The following is a 17,936-nucleotide window of genomic DNA, read 5'->3' as shown; positions in this document are numbered from 1 at the left end:
CACACTGCTGCTGTCTCTGCTTCCTCTGGACCGTGTCACGTACTCTGGAGAGGGCCCAGCCATTCACCCAGGAGGAGAATGAAGCCTTGCTGGACGTCCTCCTCCCACAGTACACCAAGCTGTATGGGAGACCAGGGGAGCAGGTGAGTGCTGAGTCCACTAACTTTGCCTATGCACCTGTTGTGTGACTGTCAATATTGTGTCCACGTGGGACAGACATGCAATGTTGTTTAGAGTTGGTCCCAGGGGGGGACATGCTGATGTCTCTCATGCAGAGCATGATGTAGTTCCTGTGTGCACTCCTCACTTGCATTGTGCTTACTGTGACTTTCACTGCATAGTGCATGACACTTTCAGCCTGGCAAATCCTTGGTGGCTTTTTTTCCTATTGTCCTGAGGTGATTCAGTGGTCCCCCCGGTGTGACAGGTGACTGTACCCACAGATGTGTATGAGTTGAGTGGCCCTGTGGTGAGAGTGTCCAAATGATGTGTACGACCTCATGGACAGTGATGTGTGTGAATGTTCCTTGTCATGTGGATGAGTGTCTATGTGAAGTGTTGAACCACAGCTGCATGGAGGATGCAACAGATCAACCCATCTGATGTGACAAGTAAGCCGTGCTGTGTGTCTGACTTGCAGGGCTAGCATGACACCTGTGAATCCCCACTGGCAAGTGGCACATGTGCAGAGTGAGGGTTGTATCCGCTGTTGTCAATGACAGGCGAGTGATCTGTGCTTGGGTGTGTCTGTCTAGTATGCTGATGGTGCGTCAGTGGAGTGGGACATGTGACTGCTTGGCACGTGCTGCCCTTCAGCCTGCTGTTGCATGTGCTGCACAGTGTGTGGCATGATCAGTGAGTGTTTCGCACCCCTCATGCCAACCAGTTGACTTTCAATGCCATGTAGTGCATTGGGGCTTGCACACAGGCCAATTTCTTATTGTGTATGATGTAATTCCTGTTTGCATCCTATGCCCTGTTCAACATTTCAATGATGTTCAAATGTGTGTTTCTGGGACATGGAGCAGGTGTATTGATGTTGTGTCACTTTGTCATCCTGACAGGTAACTGCCTACGAGAAGGGCGTGATCTGGAAAGACATCGTCAGGGCCGTGAGATCTGAGGGGGAGCGTAGTTGGCAGCTGCCACAGGTCCGCAAGAGGTGGCAGGACATCCGGTGCTGGACCTGGCGGATATCTCGGGTCCAGCTGAGGCTCGACAGTCCTCGCCCCCACGGCGGCCGCCGATGCCTGACCCCCCACATGAAACGTGTCCTGGCGGTGGTATTCCCTGAGCTCGATAGGCAGTTACAGGAGAGACTGCAGCAAGGAGGGGGTAGGTACATGGCTGTTTGTCGTGTTATGTGTCGCCAGCTTTTGGAAGTGCTCTGTAGCCTGGATACACTCCCAGAGTTAATATGTGCAGTGCATTTTCTGTTTCCCAATGTCACCTGGTGCTCTTTTTCATCCCTTCCCCTCCTTGACATGTGTCCCCTGGTCTGTGTGTAATCACATTTGCACATGGTCATCTAGGGTGCCAGTAAATCTAAGTGCACATTGCTTTCAGCATCATGTGGGAGGGTGGTCTGTGACTTGTGTTGGTACCTTGCCTGTGCCATGACCTGTTCACTATGTTGGGGGTCCATATTTGTTGGCACTGATGATGATTCTCAACATAGGAGTGTGAGCTTTCAATTGAACACCCTTGCAGTATGCATGACCAATGTTGTGGCCTCAGACATGATGTGCATGAGTGGGAGATATGCATATTGCCATGACGGTTGAACATGGTACAGTCAGCTCATTCCAGGACCACGGAGCAGTGTGCCCACTACAGTCCCTTGAGAAACCCTGGCCTCCTAATCATGTGTGTCATCCAACACTGTGCACATTCTCTGTGTGTTCAGCATAGGTCTGCCTCTGTGGCATTGTTCCCTGGCCTAGTTAGTATTTTGCAAATGTGTGCTACATGTGTCCACTGGACAGGGATACACCATTTTGCTTGTGCATACTCGCACTGGGCAGTGCCTGTGTGGCTATTCACAACAATCTGTTGATGGTTGTTTGTCACAAATATGTGTTGCCAGCCCCACGAGGTGATGTTGTGTAAATGAAGCTATTTTTCCTGCACAGTTATTGTAACCCTGAATAAGAGGTGTCACTTCTTGATCTGTATCAATCACATTGACTCAGGCATTGGTTGTGGTGTGCAGTAGAGGCATACATGTGCCACCCTGATTTTTCATTGCCAGGTCTGACTTGTGTGTGAGACTTGGCTGTACAAAGAATCACCGTGCAGTGCCCCTGTGATGCTGGCCAGTGCTTAATTTACCTGCTTTGCAGCCTGTGTCAGTTTTTTAAAAACATGATTCCTGCTCATACATTTTGAGCACCTGTGTGTCGTTCAGATGCAACGCTGTTTGGACTTTGTGTGCTGACATCTGTGTGTACATTCTGGCTTGCCATGAGGGTGTCCCCACAGTACAGCTAGGCTTTTTTTCTACCCAATTGCAGGCCCATTAGCTTATGCATTGTCCTGGGTGTGGACATGTGTGCCACTCAAGATGACAGGCAGTAGGTCATATGTGTAGCCAACTGTGTAATCAGGTGACGGATGGCCATGTGACAACTGACATAATTCAAGTTGTTACTCTTAAAAAATTGTACCTTGGCACTCACAGCACTTGTCAACAGTTCTTCATGTTTTAAATGTGGAAATTTGATGATTTGTGTTAAGAACGCTGATGTGCCTGCATGAAAAAAGTCGCCCAAGGAAGTGCACACCAAACGACATTTCCACTTTCATGGAACACACTGGCACATTTTCTAAGAACCCACTGTTAGAATTAAATGGTGTTGCAGATTCTCCATATACATGTTCCCACAGTGCTAATGATTTTGTGAGACTCCTTTGTTGTTGGTGATACAAACTGACGAGTCTCAAGACATCAAGACCTCCGTGGGCCCATGTATATGTACTTTCTGCAACACCATGGCTTCTTAGAAAAGGTGACAGCTTCTTCAATGACAGTGTAAATGTACTTTTGTGTGCACTGCCTTGTGCGACATATTTCATGCAGGCACATGAGTGTTCTTTTCACGAAATGGCGAATTGGCACATTCAAAACATGTAGATTGTGTAAAGTATTGTGAGTCCCAAGGTAGCAACATTTTTTCGTTTTGTGTTCCAAAGTACTTACAGGTCTCTGAGTGTGGTGACACCTTGAGTATTGAGGTGTGTCAGTTTACATTGGGTGCACCACTACTGTTTCTTTCAGGTTAAACAAGAGGTGGCATGACTTCATTGTATTGTTGTGCTCACCGGTTCACAGACACTAGCTTCTCAGTGTATTTCTCATTCAAGTTGTGGCCTTTTGTGTTCTTTATTTCCTGATGTCCAAGTGGCATAGTGGGTCTACCAACTGGGCAGTACAGGGCTTACATATGTGCGGAGTTATCTAGCTGTTACTCATGATGCATTGCCTGATATGCACTGTGACCAATTTTTCTTGTGCTCATGTGTCAGATGTATACAGGTGACTGATGCATTTCGGTTTCTTCTCCTTGCCCACAGCATCATCATCCGCAACCGAGGGAGACACCTGCATGGACCTGGAGGAGGGACCCAGCGACAGTGCCACCAGTGCTGGGGAGTCAGAAGGAGCCAGTGTCACGGAGGGCGAGAGGAGTCAGTCGGAGGACCTGTCTGGAGGCGAGAGCAGCTATGACACCGACGGGTCCGAGGCTGACCTCCCTGAGGAGGCGGAGGCTGCAACACCAACTGGCAGCATCCCCACATCTGTCCCCGCCTCCTCCATTAACATCTCTGCCCTCCCAGTTGCTCCCGTCCCTTCTGTCCGTGCAGAGTCCCCCCATGTCTCCTTCAGCCCAGGCACCGCACCCCCTGCCCCTGTCACCCCTGCTGCCCTCAGTGAAGAGTCTGTCGACATACTGCGGCAGTTGCAGGTTGGGCAGGCATCGGTGCTGACTGTCTTCCATGGACACACTAAACTGCTCACACAGATGGTGTCGTTCATGGAGGGCATGTCAGCAACGATGTCTGACCAACACAGGTTTCTGCCGTCCATGGACTCTTCCCTGACGGCAGCAGTTTCTCTCCTGCAGCGCTCCGTCCCCGGATCCATCGACACTGCCCTCTCCCATGCCTGCCCAACGCACACCCAGACAGTCACGGGCACGCACCCCACCAGACATATCCAGCACACCCCCAAGTAAGGCACAGCGCACACCTCCTGGCACACACACTCAGGGGGATGTAGGCACACCCACAGGGGCTGGGGCAGACGACATACACGCAGCCACAGTCGCAGTCCGCAGTCCTCACAACCCTGTTCCTCCAAAACCACTCCCCTTAGCTCCCCTGCCAAACTCTCACCTAAGGAGACCTATATGGTTGAGCTGGACCTCGCCCCCACTGAGCCACCACCCCACAAGCGGGCGAGGAAGTCCCCGGGCACGGGAGTTGAGTCCCCCACCATGTCCACCCCTTCCCTTAAGAGCGCTGCACCCCATCCCTCACCCACCACACCCTCCGTTGGCCCTGGGGTATCTTCAGGTGCAGGGGTTAGGATGGAGGCCCTAGCAGCAGTGTGCAGCGCCAAGCTCACCTCCACCTTTGGCGCTGCCCCACTCCCTGTGGTGGTGACGTCCACCCCTGCACCCACCACACCTACCCCTCCCCCTCATGTCCCTGCGGTGCCTGGTCCTGCCACAGATGATGCCCCCCCCCCCCCCGGTCGACAAACCTTGAGGTTCCTTAGTGCAGGCAAGGTAGGGGTGGACGCCGTCCCCTACGTCCACTCTTGGACTTGAGAAATGGACTGGCCATTGGCCTTTGTACATAGTATCTTTTAAATTTATTTATTTTTGGTGCCGAATAAAGCCTTTTCTTTTACTTTCAACACTATTGCATTTCAGGTACTTGATGTTGGTGATGAGGCTCCGGGAGTTGGTGTTCTGGTAATGTGTTAGGGTTCTGAGAAATGTTTTTGTATGATGGTCATGAGATGGACCATGGTATCTGTGTGCCATCACAATGTCTCTGCAAAGAATCATTGGTAGTGTGTGTTCATTTAGTTTGGAGACATTGTCCCAAGGAGTGTTCCCTCCTCTGTGGCACCTGACATCTTCCCTGCAAACAGTTGCACAATTGTTGTGCTGACCTGTGTCCACATTTCCTTTGTTGGTGACGGATCCCTTCAACAATGGCCATGCCTGCTCACCGATGTCTCCTGCTGCATCGTCTGTGCCATCCTTGCTAGTCACTGTACTTGTGTTTTGGGTATGTAGGAATGCCTTCAGGGACAAAATGGCCCATTTCAGCACTATGCATGTGTGTAATCACGGCCTACCACACAAATGGTACTTGTTATGCAGGGTATTTGGGCACCTGACTCACAATTGTGGGCATTGTATCTGGTGGAATTGAACCCTATTCCTCACATGAGAGACAACATCTTGGTGGCTGGACCAGCACCTGTACATTCCTAACACTCCTGGGATGTGCGTGACAGTGTGCGTTCACTTTGGCTATCTTAGTTTTGTATGCAGTTACATGACTATACAGTCTGTTGACATGAAATCAGGGTGTGTATTGTGCTGCATCTGCCATGGGTGGGTATGCATGTGTTATATGTCCTCACACCCACATGTGGTGTGTCATGCAGTGTGTGACAGACATCCATCGTCCTGGGAGTGGGACCCTGCTGTCAGTGATGTGTTGTAATAGCACTAAAATCATAGTCCAAAGTTAGGGATGCGTCCATACCACCATGTAGGTGTGGTCATCTGATGATGATGTACACCCCCATATCTCGGTCCACTGCTGGGAGTCCTCTGCACCCACCCCTCATAGGTCTGGACACTGCTGGGAGTCCTCTACACCCACCCCTCATATTGCAGGCCACTGCTGGTAGTCATATGCACCCACCCCTCATATTTCTGGACGCTGCTGGTAGTCATATGCACCCACCCCTCATATGTCTGGACACTGCTGGGAGTCCTCTGCACCCACCCCTCATATTGCAGGCCACTGCTGGGAGTCCTCTGTCACCCACCCCTCATATGTCTGGACACTGCTGGTAGTCATATGCACCCACCCCTCATATGTCTGGACACTGCTGGGAGTCATATGCACCCACCCCTCATATGTCTGGACACTGCTGGGAGTCCTCTGCACCCACCCCTCATATTGCAGGCCACTGCTGGGAGTCCTCTGTCACCCACCCCTCATATGTCTGGACACTGCTGATAGTCATATGCACCCACCCCTCATATGTCTGGACACTGCTGGGAGTCATATGCACCCACCCCTCATATTGCAGGCCACTGCTGGGAGTCATATGCACCCACCCCTCAAATCTCTGTCCACAGCTGGGAATCCTATGCACCCAACCCTCATATCTCTGACCAATGCTGGTAGCCATGTGCACCCACCCCTCATATGTCTGGACACTGCAGGGAGTCATATGCACCCACCCCTCATATGTCTGGACACTGCTGGGCGTCATATGCACCCACCCCTCATATTGCAGGCCACTGCTGGGAGTCATATGCACCCACCCCTCATATCTCTGTCCACTGCTGGTAGTCATATGCACCAACCCCTCATAAGTCTGGACACTGCTGCGAGTCATATGCACCCACCCCTCATATTTCTGGACACTGCTGGTAGTCATATGCACCCACCCCTCATATGTCTGGACACTGCTGGGAGTCATATGCACCCACCCCTCATATTGCAGGCCACTGCTGGTAGTCATATGCACCCACCCCTCATATCTCTGTCCACTGCTAGGAGTCATATGCACCCACCCCTCATATTGCAGGCCACTGCTGGTAGTCATATGCACCCACCCCTCATATCTCTGTCCACTGCTAGGAGTCATATGCACCCATCCCTCATATTGAAGGCCACTGCTGGTAGTCATATGCACCTACCCCTAATATCTCTGTCCACTGCTGGAAGTCATATGCACCCACCCCTCATATCTCTGACCACTGCTGGTAGTCATATGCACCCACCCCTCATATGTCTGGACACTGCTGGGAGTCATATGCACCCACCCCTCATATTGCAGGCCACTGCTGGGAGTCATATGCACCCACCCCTCATATCTCTGTCCACTGCTGGGAGTCATATGCACCCACCCCTCATATCTGTGACCACTGCTGGTAGTTATATGCACCCACCCCTCATATGTCTGGACACTGCTGGGAGTCATATGCACCCACCCCTCATATGTCTGGACACTGCTGGGAGTCATATGCACCCACCCCTCATATTGCAGGCCACTGCTGGGAGTCATATGCACCCACCCCTCATATCTCTGTCCACTGCTGGGAGTCATATGCACCCACCCCTCATATCTCTGACCACTGCTGGTAGTCATATGCACCCACCCCTCATATGTCTGAACACTGCTGGTAGTCATATGCACCCACCCCTCATATGTCTGGACACTGCTGGAAGTCATATGCACCCACCCCTCATATTGCAGGCCACTGCTGCTAGTCATATGCACCCACCCCTCATATCTCTTTCCACTGCTAGGAGTCATATGCACCCACCCCTCATATTGCAGGCCACTGCTGGGAGTCATATGCACCCACCCACGCACCCCCTTGGAGCAGTACACTGCTGGCCTGGACCTACACACACACCAATATGAAGGTAACATGCTGGGCCAGTCCTCTAAGCCCACATTCCTGGCATGTGTACGCCTCGTATCCCAAATGTACTGGTGCCATAACGGGTTACGTGTGACACGCACCATACCCATGCATTCATTGCATGTGTACGGTCCGTATCACTGGTCTAATGGTGTCGTAGGGGTACGTGTGGTACGCACCGTACCCACACATTCATTGTGTGTGTATGGTCGGTATCACAGTTCTACTGTGCCGTAGGGGTACGTGTGGTATGCACCGTACCCACGCATTAATTGTGTGTGTACGGTCCGTATCACAGTTCTACTGTGCTGTAGGGGTACGTGTGGTACACACCGTACCCACGCATTCATTGCGTGTGTACGGTCCGTATCACTGTTCTAATGGTGTCATAGGGGTATGTGTGGTACGCACCGTACCCACGCATTCATTGCGTGTGTACGGTCCTCATCACTGTTCTAATGGTGCCGTATGGGTACGTGTGACACGCACCGTACCCACGCATTCATTGCGTGTGTACGGTCCGTATCACAGTTCTACTGTGCCGTAGGGGTAGGTGTGACACGCACCGTACCCACGCATTCATTGCATGTGTACGGTCCGTATCACAGTTCTACAGTGCAGTAGGGGTATGTGTGGTACGCACCGTACCCACGCATTCATTGCGTGTGTACGGTCCATATCACTGTTCTAATGGTCCCGGAGGGGTACGTGTGCAACGCACCGTACACGGCCACTTCCGTTGTTGTGGTACACAGGGGTTGCTGGCCACGCCCCCCCAAGTGACCAGACCCTGGTGGTAATGTATGGCCTCCATATTATAGGTTTGGCTTTGAGTATGGGGTTTGTTTCCTGCCCCTCACCCCCACCCTGGCCCCTGGGTGTTGTTCTCACCTTCTGTGGCGTGTGCGTCGGGTGCGGTGCACCAGGTCGTAGGCCAAGAGGACCGGGATGACACGTACGACGGGGTTCATGGCGTGTACGTCGCGTACCGGGGCTCCGTTGCGTAGCGGTTCGCGTCGGACTCTGTTTTCCGGCTGTGTTTGACTCCTGTAAAAAGAAGAGCCGTACGGAGTGACGTAGGGACGAATCGTACTTGCTGGGCCGGAAACCGCTGCCTGAATACGTCCGGACGTCGCGTACAAGCTGTTCCGGATCAGAATCGTATGTTTTTTTGACCCGTACGGGCTTTTCTACGAAACGTACGGAAATAGGCTTTCTGTACGAATCGTACTTCCTAGGTTGTACGGAAAGTTTACCGGATACGAGTCGTACGGGGTTATACGCTCCGTACAATGATTCGTACAGCCTTTTTACAGGATCAGTGCTACAGAGATATAAGCTTTTCTCAGCTCTACAAGGAAAGAATGAACATGTGGGCAACGATGTGGTGAGATTATTAAACATGGCCACTACGTGCAAGCTTGAATATTCAGTGACTAATTGCTGTGTTCACATGAAAAACTACTTCTGTAGTATCCAGATGTTAATGATTGTATTATTATTGTGGAAGCAATTAAACATATTAATGTTTGTGAGTAGAAAATGAGATGGGCTGGAAATGTGAATTAAATAAGTGAAGTGTATGATGGAAGAGATGAGGAAAGTAGGCCATACAAAGAACGCTGTACAGCAAAATGTGAGGAATTCAAACCTTGATGCCAAATTCAGGTGCTTCAAATGCAGGAAATTGGACCCCCCCACCCCCAAACAGTGTGGTATAATTTGTGAGAAAATCTACTTTTCATAATAGTGGGTGGAAAAATATTACCCAAGGATGCATAAATTGGTGAAAGGCTGACCAATTCAGCAGACAGAAGATCTGGATGAAAGGAAAGACAACTGTATTATAAGAAAAGAGTGGGTACAGAGAAGTAGCAAAAATGCCTAGGTAAAAAGTGACATGAAACAAAAAGATAATTGGGTATTTGTTATATTCTGAATCCCTATATATGCCTTATACATTAACAGGAGCTAAATAGTTCGAAGAGGTGTTTTGGGAATAGATAGAATGACTGGTAGAAACAGATATCAATCGAGGTGCATAAGGTAAAAAAGAAACATCTTCTTTGCATGGTTCAATGAACATTATGTTTTAAAGGAAGGAGCAGAGTAGGAAAGTTCTACAAAACAAAGGGATGAGATAATCTCCTAGGTTCTATATTACCTCTCTCTCTCACTACCTCACCCCTTGGGCTACTGCAACCCTCTTATCTATTTCCCTGCCTCTCTTTCTCTACGTAGGTCTTCCTCTTTCTACCACTCCTAATCATTCCTTTCTTACTTACTTAACTTCTCTGTCTACTTCAGATATTGTTCTACATCATCTCTATCTCTACCTCCCTTCTTCCTCTATTTCACTTCTCTTGCAATACTGTTCTCTTTATGTCCCTATATATCTTTTGTATCTTGCTCCCTTCCATTTGTATTACTCAAGAGGGTCACATGTAACTGTCTAGCGAGAGAAGTGCACACATCAACAGAGAAGAGTGACATGGCAGAGGAAGAAAAATTAAGAGAAAGTTATTACATTTTTACAGATGGAATGGTGAAAATCCTCAGAGCGGAGCTTGATTTTAACTATTGAAGCAAGAATGCCAGTAGGGAAGGAGGATACATTTGTGATTAGATCAATGGCATTGTGTTCTTTGAGGGCCAATAGTGCACAGTCCCATGCAAATTACGACTCATCAATGCATGCAATGATTACCATAATGAGAAAAACTCACCTGTAATTCTGTAATTGTTTCATTTTACTATTGGAAACAGTTGTGCTTGAAAGCCAGAAATAGAGTTCAAAATGATGTAGAGCACATTCTTCACCAAAGGGAGCATCTGTCTATAACAATTACCATTGATATCCTTCTGTGACGTAGATGGTGCAGCGGAGGAGGCAGGTCTTCAGGTTGGTGATATAGTGATGGCTGTGAATGGAACAGATGTCACCAGCATTGCACACTCGGAGGCGGCAGCCCTTGCACGGCAAGGTAAGCATGAGTTTGGATATTCACACATCTTCATTGCTTTAATACAAACTCTAAAATTGTGGATTAGCCCTAGCTATAAGTCATACAACAAATTTGAATGAAACCAAATGTATCTGAGAATATGTGCGCATGTTAGAACAGAAAGCTTATCATTCTCAGCAGCAGATTATCTCATAGGTTATACAACTACCTGCACTCTTTTTAATGTAAATTAATGAGAATTGTCCCATGTGGCTCTCATTTAATTTCACATGCTTATCAGAGGAATTTACACTATTTGCATGGCTAATGCTTGTGGAACCAGATTCAGTTCTTCAGATGACACGGCAAAGCTCTGCCATTGCATAACAGAACAAGCCTTTGTCCATCTGCTAACAAACAAGGGGTAACCTCAAGATCCAAGGGCCAGATATAGAGATTGACCGGCAAACTGCAGTCCACCAGTAATCTGGAGGTAATAAATCCGGTCTCACCAGATTTAAATCTCTCCACAGGCCTGTAGATCACTATGCTTCCAGAGGAGTCACCATCATGGAGCTCCTCTAAATGTGTTAAATGTTTGCAGTGCAGCTGCCATATTTCATGCAGCCTCACAGCTGTTTCGGGGATTCCACAATATCCTATTCTTCTCGAAAGCCATTGTAGCTGTGCTGCTAAATAATTTAACTCCATACTAGAAGCTCTCAATCCTCCCTTATCCATCGAGATTTCAGTTTAGTCAGCCCAGCTCTACTCTTTCCCTGGCCAAATCAATTCATTTAATTTTTTATTTATTTATAAAGTTTTGTATAGCACGAACAAGACCCAAGATTGTATCAGAGCGCTTCACTTTTAGGATAGTAAGGATACAGTGGATGGAAAAGATGATTGATTACAAATATGTGTATAGAATGGCTACGCAGGCTACCCAGGTGTACAACAATGTAGTAAACAATCATGGCATCAGAAGAGCGGACATAAAAATAAGCAATAGAGCCATGGCTCTTTAGGGCGGAAACTTGTTCATCAGTATTTTTTTCACTTCTGTTTTGAAAGAAGCGGTGGATGAGATTCGACAGAATTTCAGTGGAAATGAATTCCAGATCTTCAAGGCAATTTTTGTGGAAGATCTGTGGTTTCAGAAGCAATGAACTTGCACTTCGTGATGATCTGCAACCCCCCGATAATTATAGCTTTTGAGCCAGATAAATGAGGGTCTTGAAGTGTAGGGCTTTGTGAGTCAAGCAGGCAAACTTGAACTGTATTCTTGCTTCATAAGGTACCCAGTTTAGGGTTTTCAAGGCTGGGGATATGTGATTGTTTCTTTTTGTACCGGTAATCAATCTAGCTGCAGCATTAATGGAAGCTCTTAGCGGGGCCAGGCTATGTTTAGGAAGACCATAAAGCGTGGCCCTCCCATGGTCTAGCCTTGGGAGTAAAAGAGATTGTACCGCCTGCTTAAAGTTCATCCTGCGGGAGGAAAGGTTTGAGATTCCTTGGTAAACTCATCTGGTATTTAGCTCCCTTGGTTGTATTGCGAATATGATTCTTCATGTTCAAGTGAGTCTGTCCAACTCATTTAAGAGAACTCTAGGTACAGTTACTGGTGAATAAGCTAAATAATAAAGCAACCTAGGCACCATCAGAATCTTAGCCACAGCGACAAATCCAATCATAGCTAGAGGAAGTTTTTTTTCTTTTCAAAAGGTTATCAATGAGCACACAAAAGTAATCGCAGCAACCACATTTCTTTCCACTCTATATCTATTTTCATGACATGTTTTTTATACAAAAGTAGTGGAATGTGTGCGACTCCCAGGCAACAACTGGGTAATTTTTGTTTAACTGGCCAGGGCAAGAGTTTTTCACTAAGGAAAAAGACAGGTTTTAGGCTAGTTGATCTTTAGGCTTGCCAAAATCTTTATTTTAACCAGATTACTTAGGGCCTGATAAAAAATGTGGCAGTCTAACTGTGGACTGCCACGCCAGCACCCCCCTGCGAGACCCCCAAACCAGTAGTCTGACCACCCGGTAGATTACATGTATAATCCTGGCGGGCGATCCCACGTCAGTGCCTTTCTAAGGCTCATAGGCAAGCATTAGAAAGGCACCGCTGTAGGATTGCCTCAGCCCGTTCCTGCACGGACAGTAATGCACAATGTTGATCATTTCTTTCTGTGCAGGAACAGGGGGTGCAAAAATACAGAGGCATCAAGGGGCACTGTATAGGACCTCTGATTTGCCTCACCACCATCTTTACCATGGTGGGGTTCACCACCATGGAAAGGATCGCAGTAAGGCAACTGTAATGTGCTTGGCTGAGCCACAGCGGCACCACCAGCATATTGCTGCCTCAGACCACTGTGCCACTGCCGCAGGATTCAGGATCCTGGCAGTAGCAGCAGTCCATTAGGGGTCCAACCGCTGTACTTGGAATACGGTGGGTGAAACACCAATCTAGCAGTCCACGGACCACCAAATATGGGTTCGGTAGTCCTGTAGGTGCCCTGAAGAAAGTCCAGCACCCTTTATGGGGCACCAGTGGACTGAATCATGTTGGCAGTAGGGTCTTAGGACCATAATATCCCACACGACCCTAATCCTTTTTCTTTTAAATATTCCTGCCAGATCCAAGAATAAAGGGAAACTGGGATCTGACAGAGGATTTTTAATCTTCATCCCCCTCTGGTCCAAAAAATCTTTTAATAGCTCCCTTAGACATGGTCGAACCCACCCTGACTTCTAGGCGTCAGCGTGTCTCGATGATGAAGCATGACACCACTAGGGTGTGTGAGAGAATGTAAAACAAAAGGAGTTGCCTCCTTCCTCACCTATTGGTGATGAACTATTCTGAGCTTAACGTAGGGACATTCCACCAGTGTCAACTCAGGTTTAGGCATTAAATGTATCCGGGACCGCCGGATCAACAACTAGGAGAATACTTTTTGTGCAACAGTGTTAACACACAGGAGGGTGCACTCCCCTCGTGAGTTCCTCTCAGCCCTCCAAGAAGTGAGAAACTTTTCTCACTTCATAAGTTTTAGTAGGTGGGAGTCCTGCACCACTGGAGGAGCTGGAGGAAATGGAGGCCACAGTCATCATTGCGGAGACGGTGCAAGGAGTCGGGAGTACGGACACAGCACAACAGGACCTGACACAACATCAACAGGGTGAGCAACGACCAGGGACTGGGGGCACGGGGGGAGATGGGCACAATGGCATACATGTACAATGATGTGTAGCACACTGCACACCCACAATGACCCAGGAGCATGGCCCTGATCCCCGTGGCCTACTGCAGCACACACACATAGCAATCACAGCACATCCTACGACAAAGTGCAACAAAGACACTGCCGAACAGAGGGCACAACTGGGTCCGCCCAAGCGCAGAAACAGACCAATCACATATAACATAGCAGGAATCTGTGAGATAGAAATGTACATGTACAAGTTCACATCCGTAATGTAGTCCAAATGTCCACTGTCCCACCTCAAATTCAAGCACCTCACTAACAGTCACAATGTACATTGACATACAGTCCGCATGTAATCAATCACAATGCGCAAACATACATGTCAAAACATTGTCAACATGCATCCCTACTTCACATTGCAGATGGAAAAACAACACCTTCAGCAGAGCAGACCAGACAACCCATCAGTGATGCTGGAGAGGACCAACACACTTCCGACACCGACGCCCCACAACAACTCATGGCCATCCGTGGCAACCCACCCCCAGGAGCAGGGCAGTCAAGCCACATAGAGGAGACCCCAGTCCCTGCACAGACCACACAGCAGGAAGCACCCCCCACCACGGCTGGCTACCGACACACCACCGAGGCACACATCGCATTTCAATGCCAGGTGTCAGAATACCAAACAGCGGTGGCCGAACAGGTGTGGGTGGGGTCAGAGCCCATGGAAGCCAACCTGGACCACATACGTGGGTGTCCAAGTCCTATCAGGGAACACCTACACCCCACAAAGGAGACCCACACTGCCACAGAGACACTTGCATCTGCACATGTCCTGTGACGAACCACGCCCAGATCCACGGAATCATCCATCACACACCCATGCCGGACCTCCATATGACGGCCCAGTCCACACCTCTTATGTCTTGAGTGGGTGATGACAAAGCTACATGTCCAAGATCTTACCCGCTGCCAGCGGGGAATTGTTTGCGTCCGCTGTACACAGCGCAATGTAAAGTTGCAGGGCCCGGGACCCTCATGCATACATGACGACCACACAGACACACGCAGATAGTTAGAGGGCCTGGCTACGGGCACGTGTGCCCGGCACCTTTATTGGCAGGGTCACATGTACAGTGACGCCTGTGCTGGATGTGTGTGGGGTGAGTGTAGGCCAGCCCGCAAGAAGTGGTTGGTGGTGGCAACAACTACAATAGTGATCCCAAATAAAATGGAAACATAAAATACCAGCATCACAGAGACAACTGCGGAGCATCATGGTGGTAGCCGGTGCCAGTTCAGAGGTCACCCAATGATAAAACTGAAGTGTCAATGAGTAGTGGTGCACTGAGTTAGTGGCACCTGTAGTGCTGAGCAGGTCATCAGGCATATGATGGCATACACGACAGGTGTGAGCAAATCTGACAGTCTGGCAGTGAGGCAATTTTGAATCAGGCATTCGGCGTTTGGAGGTGGTCCTTGCGGTGGTGAGCCTCCTGCGGTGATGCGACGTCCGGGCCGGTCAGGACTCGATGTGATGTGTGAGCCCTGGTGGACCGCAAGTGAGTCAGGAGGCAGGGGACAGCGCAGGGCCACAGACACATGGCGTTGATGACCCAAGGCAATTGTCTCAGAGGCCATCCAATATCTCAGCAGACAGGGTCCCTGACTTGAGCTGCACAGAGTAATTGGCCCCGGATGCACTGCGGCTGGCACAGGCACCCCGCCACGGGACGGTGACTTGCGGTGCAGTGAGGTAGGGCCACGCAAGCTGAGCGGGTCTTCATCGATGTCCAAGGTGTATGTGCCGGAGGGATGAGGGGCACAGTGGAAGCTGTCCTCCAGGGCATGATGCAGAGGGTAGAAGCTATCCGGAAGCAGCATGATGATGACGACAACCCCCAGTCCATGGACTCATTCGCCACCAAAGTTCAACCACAAAGTGTCCATGGATGTCGGGGTACAGACTTAGTGGAACTAGAGCTGAAAGCGTATGCAGTCTGCGATGAGGCCAGTACAGTGACATCAAGTCTGCCATATATAAATCAAGACTGAGTTCTGAAAGTGTGACCTACTCTACCGCAGTGTAGGCCAGAGGCAGCCATCAGCACGAGCCAGCCGCTGTTCAGGGAGCTCCTCCTGGAACTCTAACACACAACGTTGAAATGGCATGTGGGGGTGACTTATGGTTGACGGTGGTGGAAGCACAAGAGCTGAGCGGGTGTTCAGTCAGCGACAATGCCGTGTCATGCCTGGTACAGACTGGATTGGATTGGTGTGAGGCCTGCTGTACCGCAGAGTAGGCCGAAGACGTAGTCATCAAGGGCCCACAGCCACGTGTGTTTGGGATGCCATTCACATACTTTGTATAACCACATCAAAGGGAGTATACTGATTTAAACTCAGCATTGATATGTGTACTTGGACATTGTATAATTAAGACTCAGTTCCACATGTGTGACCTACTTGACTGCAGTGTAGGCCGATGGCAGTGGTCAGCAGGGGCCCACAGCCATGTGTCATTGGCCCGTGTGGCACAGAGTTAGTGACACCAGAGCAGTTGTCGGCAGTGTTAGATCACCTCCGTAACGAGGATCCTTTTCTACTCCGGAATGAACCGCATCTTCCTCTTACTCGTCGCCTTGCGTACAATGATATGTACTGGGCCATTGCGTAATCAAGACTCAGTCCCCAATGTGTGACTTACTCGACCACAGTGTAGTCCGTAGGGAGTGGTCAGCATGGGACAACAGACAGGTGTCGTAAGAACGGCATGCACAGAGTTGGTGGCACCACATCGAAGGGAGTATACTGATATGAATTCTGCCATGATGTGTGTACTCTGCCATAGCATAATTCAAGACTCAGTTCCAAATGTGTGACCTACTTGTCCATTGTGTAGGCCGGAGGCTGCAGTAGAGTACTTCAACAATAAAGGAGGCTGTGTCGCAGAGGCTGTGATAGTCTGAGGAGGCCAGCCACGGTCGCGGACCTCGGGTTTGGAGCTTGCACCGGCATGTGGTGGGCCCTCTTTGACACACGCCGGTGTCGGCAGGTGAACAGTGAGGCCTGGCTGCGCAGGGGTGGGCATGAGGGATTAGGGGCACAGCGTTCTGGGGTGCAGCAGGTGCACTGGATCACAGGCCACACCCCTCACAGCAACGGCATCAGCCTTGTGGTGGGGTGGGAGGCGCCGCCCTGGCAGACACGATGGGCATTTCGGATGAGAACCACGCCCAGGGCTATGTGCTATTTATTCACATCCCTACGCTGGCCTGGCATACGCAGGGCTATCCCACTCCACACATGCTTGCAGGGGGTACGCCATTAGCTCATTTCCGTGATCTTCCCCACTGGCTGGGGTCAAATGGTTGCGTCTACTGTCCACTGCAGTCCAAGGACCAGCAGTGCATGAGGACATGGATATGTCTATGGTCGGCATACTGCAGTCTGTCCAGCGCATCTCCACCACACTTGGCATTGTGGACATTCACATGGCTCAGGCACACTGCCTGGGTAGTTGGATATGACTTTGGTGAAGAGTCCCCGGTGGTCCACTATTGCCTGCACATTGATGGAATGCGTGTGCTTTGTGTTGCGGTAATTGTGTGCAGTGTCGTCAGGGGGCACAAGTAGGCCTTGTGTGCAGTCGATTGCACATGACACGTGTGGGACTCCAGCTATGGCGTATAGTCCTTGCTTGGTCTTCAGCTGTTCCTGCGCATTGTGGGGGACGTATGGGTACTGGGGTACGAGGGTGATGATGGCATCCAGGACAGGTGTGTGTAACTTGGATGGGGCTGGCTGTGGGACTCCTCTGACTCTGGCGGTTGTTACTTGGGAGGTACCGTTGTCCAACAGGTGCAGCACAGCCAGCAGCTTTGACTGCGGATGAATGTTGGTTTTCCGCTGTGTTGGTACTGTCAGCCTGTGGGCAGTGTTATTCAGGATGCGGAGGATGGTTGTCCTTTTGAGCCTGTAGTGGGCAATGACATACTCTGGTGTTCAGTCTGTGAGACTAGTGCGTTTCCTTAAGGTCCGCTGTCTTTGTCTGCGCTGCCTCTGTGGTGCTCCGGAGGCAA

General features: G+C 49.8%; 1 protein-coding gene across 1 annotated transcript in view; it reads left to right on the top strand.

Annotated features, from left to right (window-relative positions):
- LOC146865704 (uncharacterized) overlaps positions 1-17,936 on the top strand; it is a 632,622-nt gene that overhangs the window by 310,659 nt on the left and 304,027 nt on the right. The window contains exon 6 of the mRNA XM_085640187.1: positions 10,565-10,675. Within this exon, the coding sequence (XP_085496313.1) occupies positions 10,565-10,675 (111 nt within the window). The remainder of the gene's footprint in view (positions 1-10,564; positions 10,676-17,936) is intronic.

The sequence above is a fragment of the Triturus cristatus genome, chromosome 2_1, assembly GCF_964204655.1.
Source record: "Triturus cristatus chromosome 2_1, aTriCri1.1, whole genome shotgun sequence".
In the NCBI taxonomy this organism is placed as follows: Eukaryota; Metazoa; Chordata; class Amphibia; order Caudata; family Salamandridae; genus Triturus; species Triturus cristatus.
Note: the sequence above shows the minus strand (reverse complement) of the source record. Positions and strands in the feature narration are given on the sequence as shown.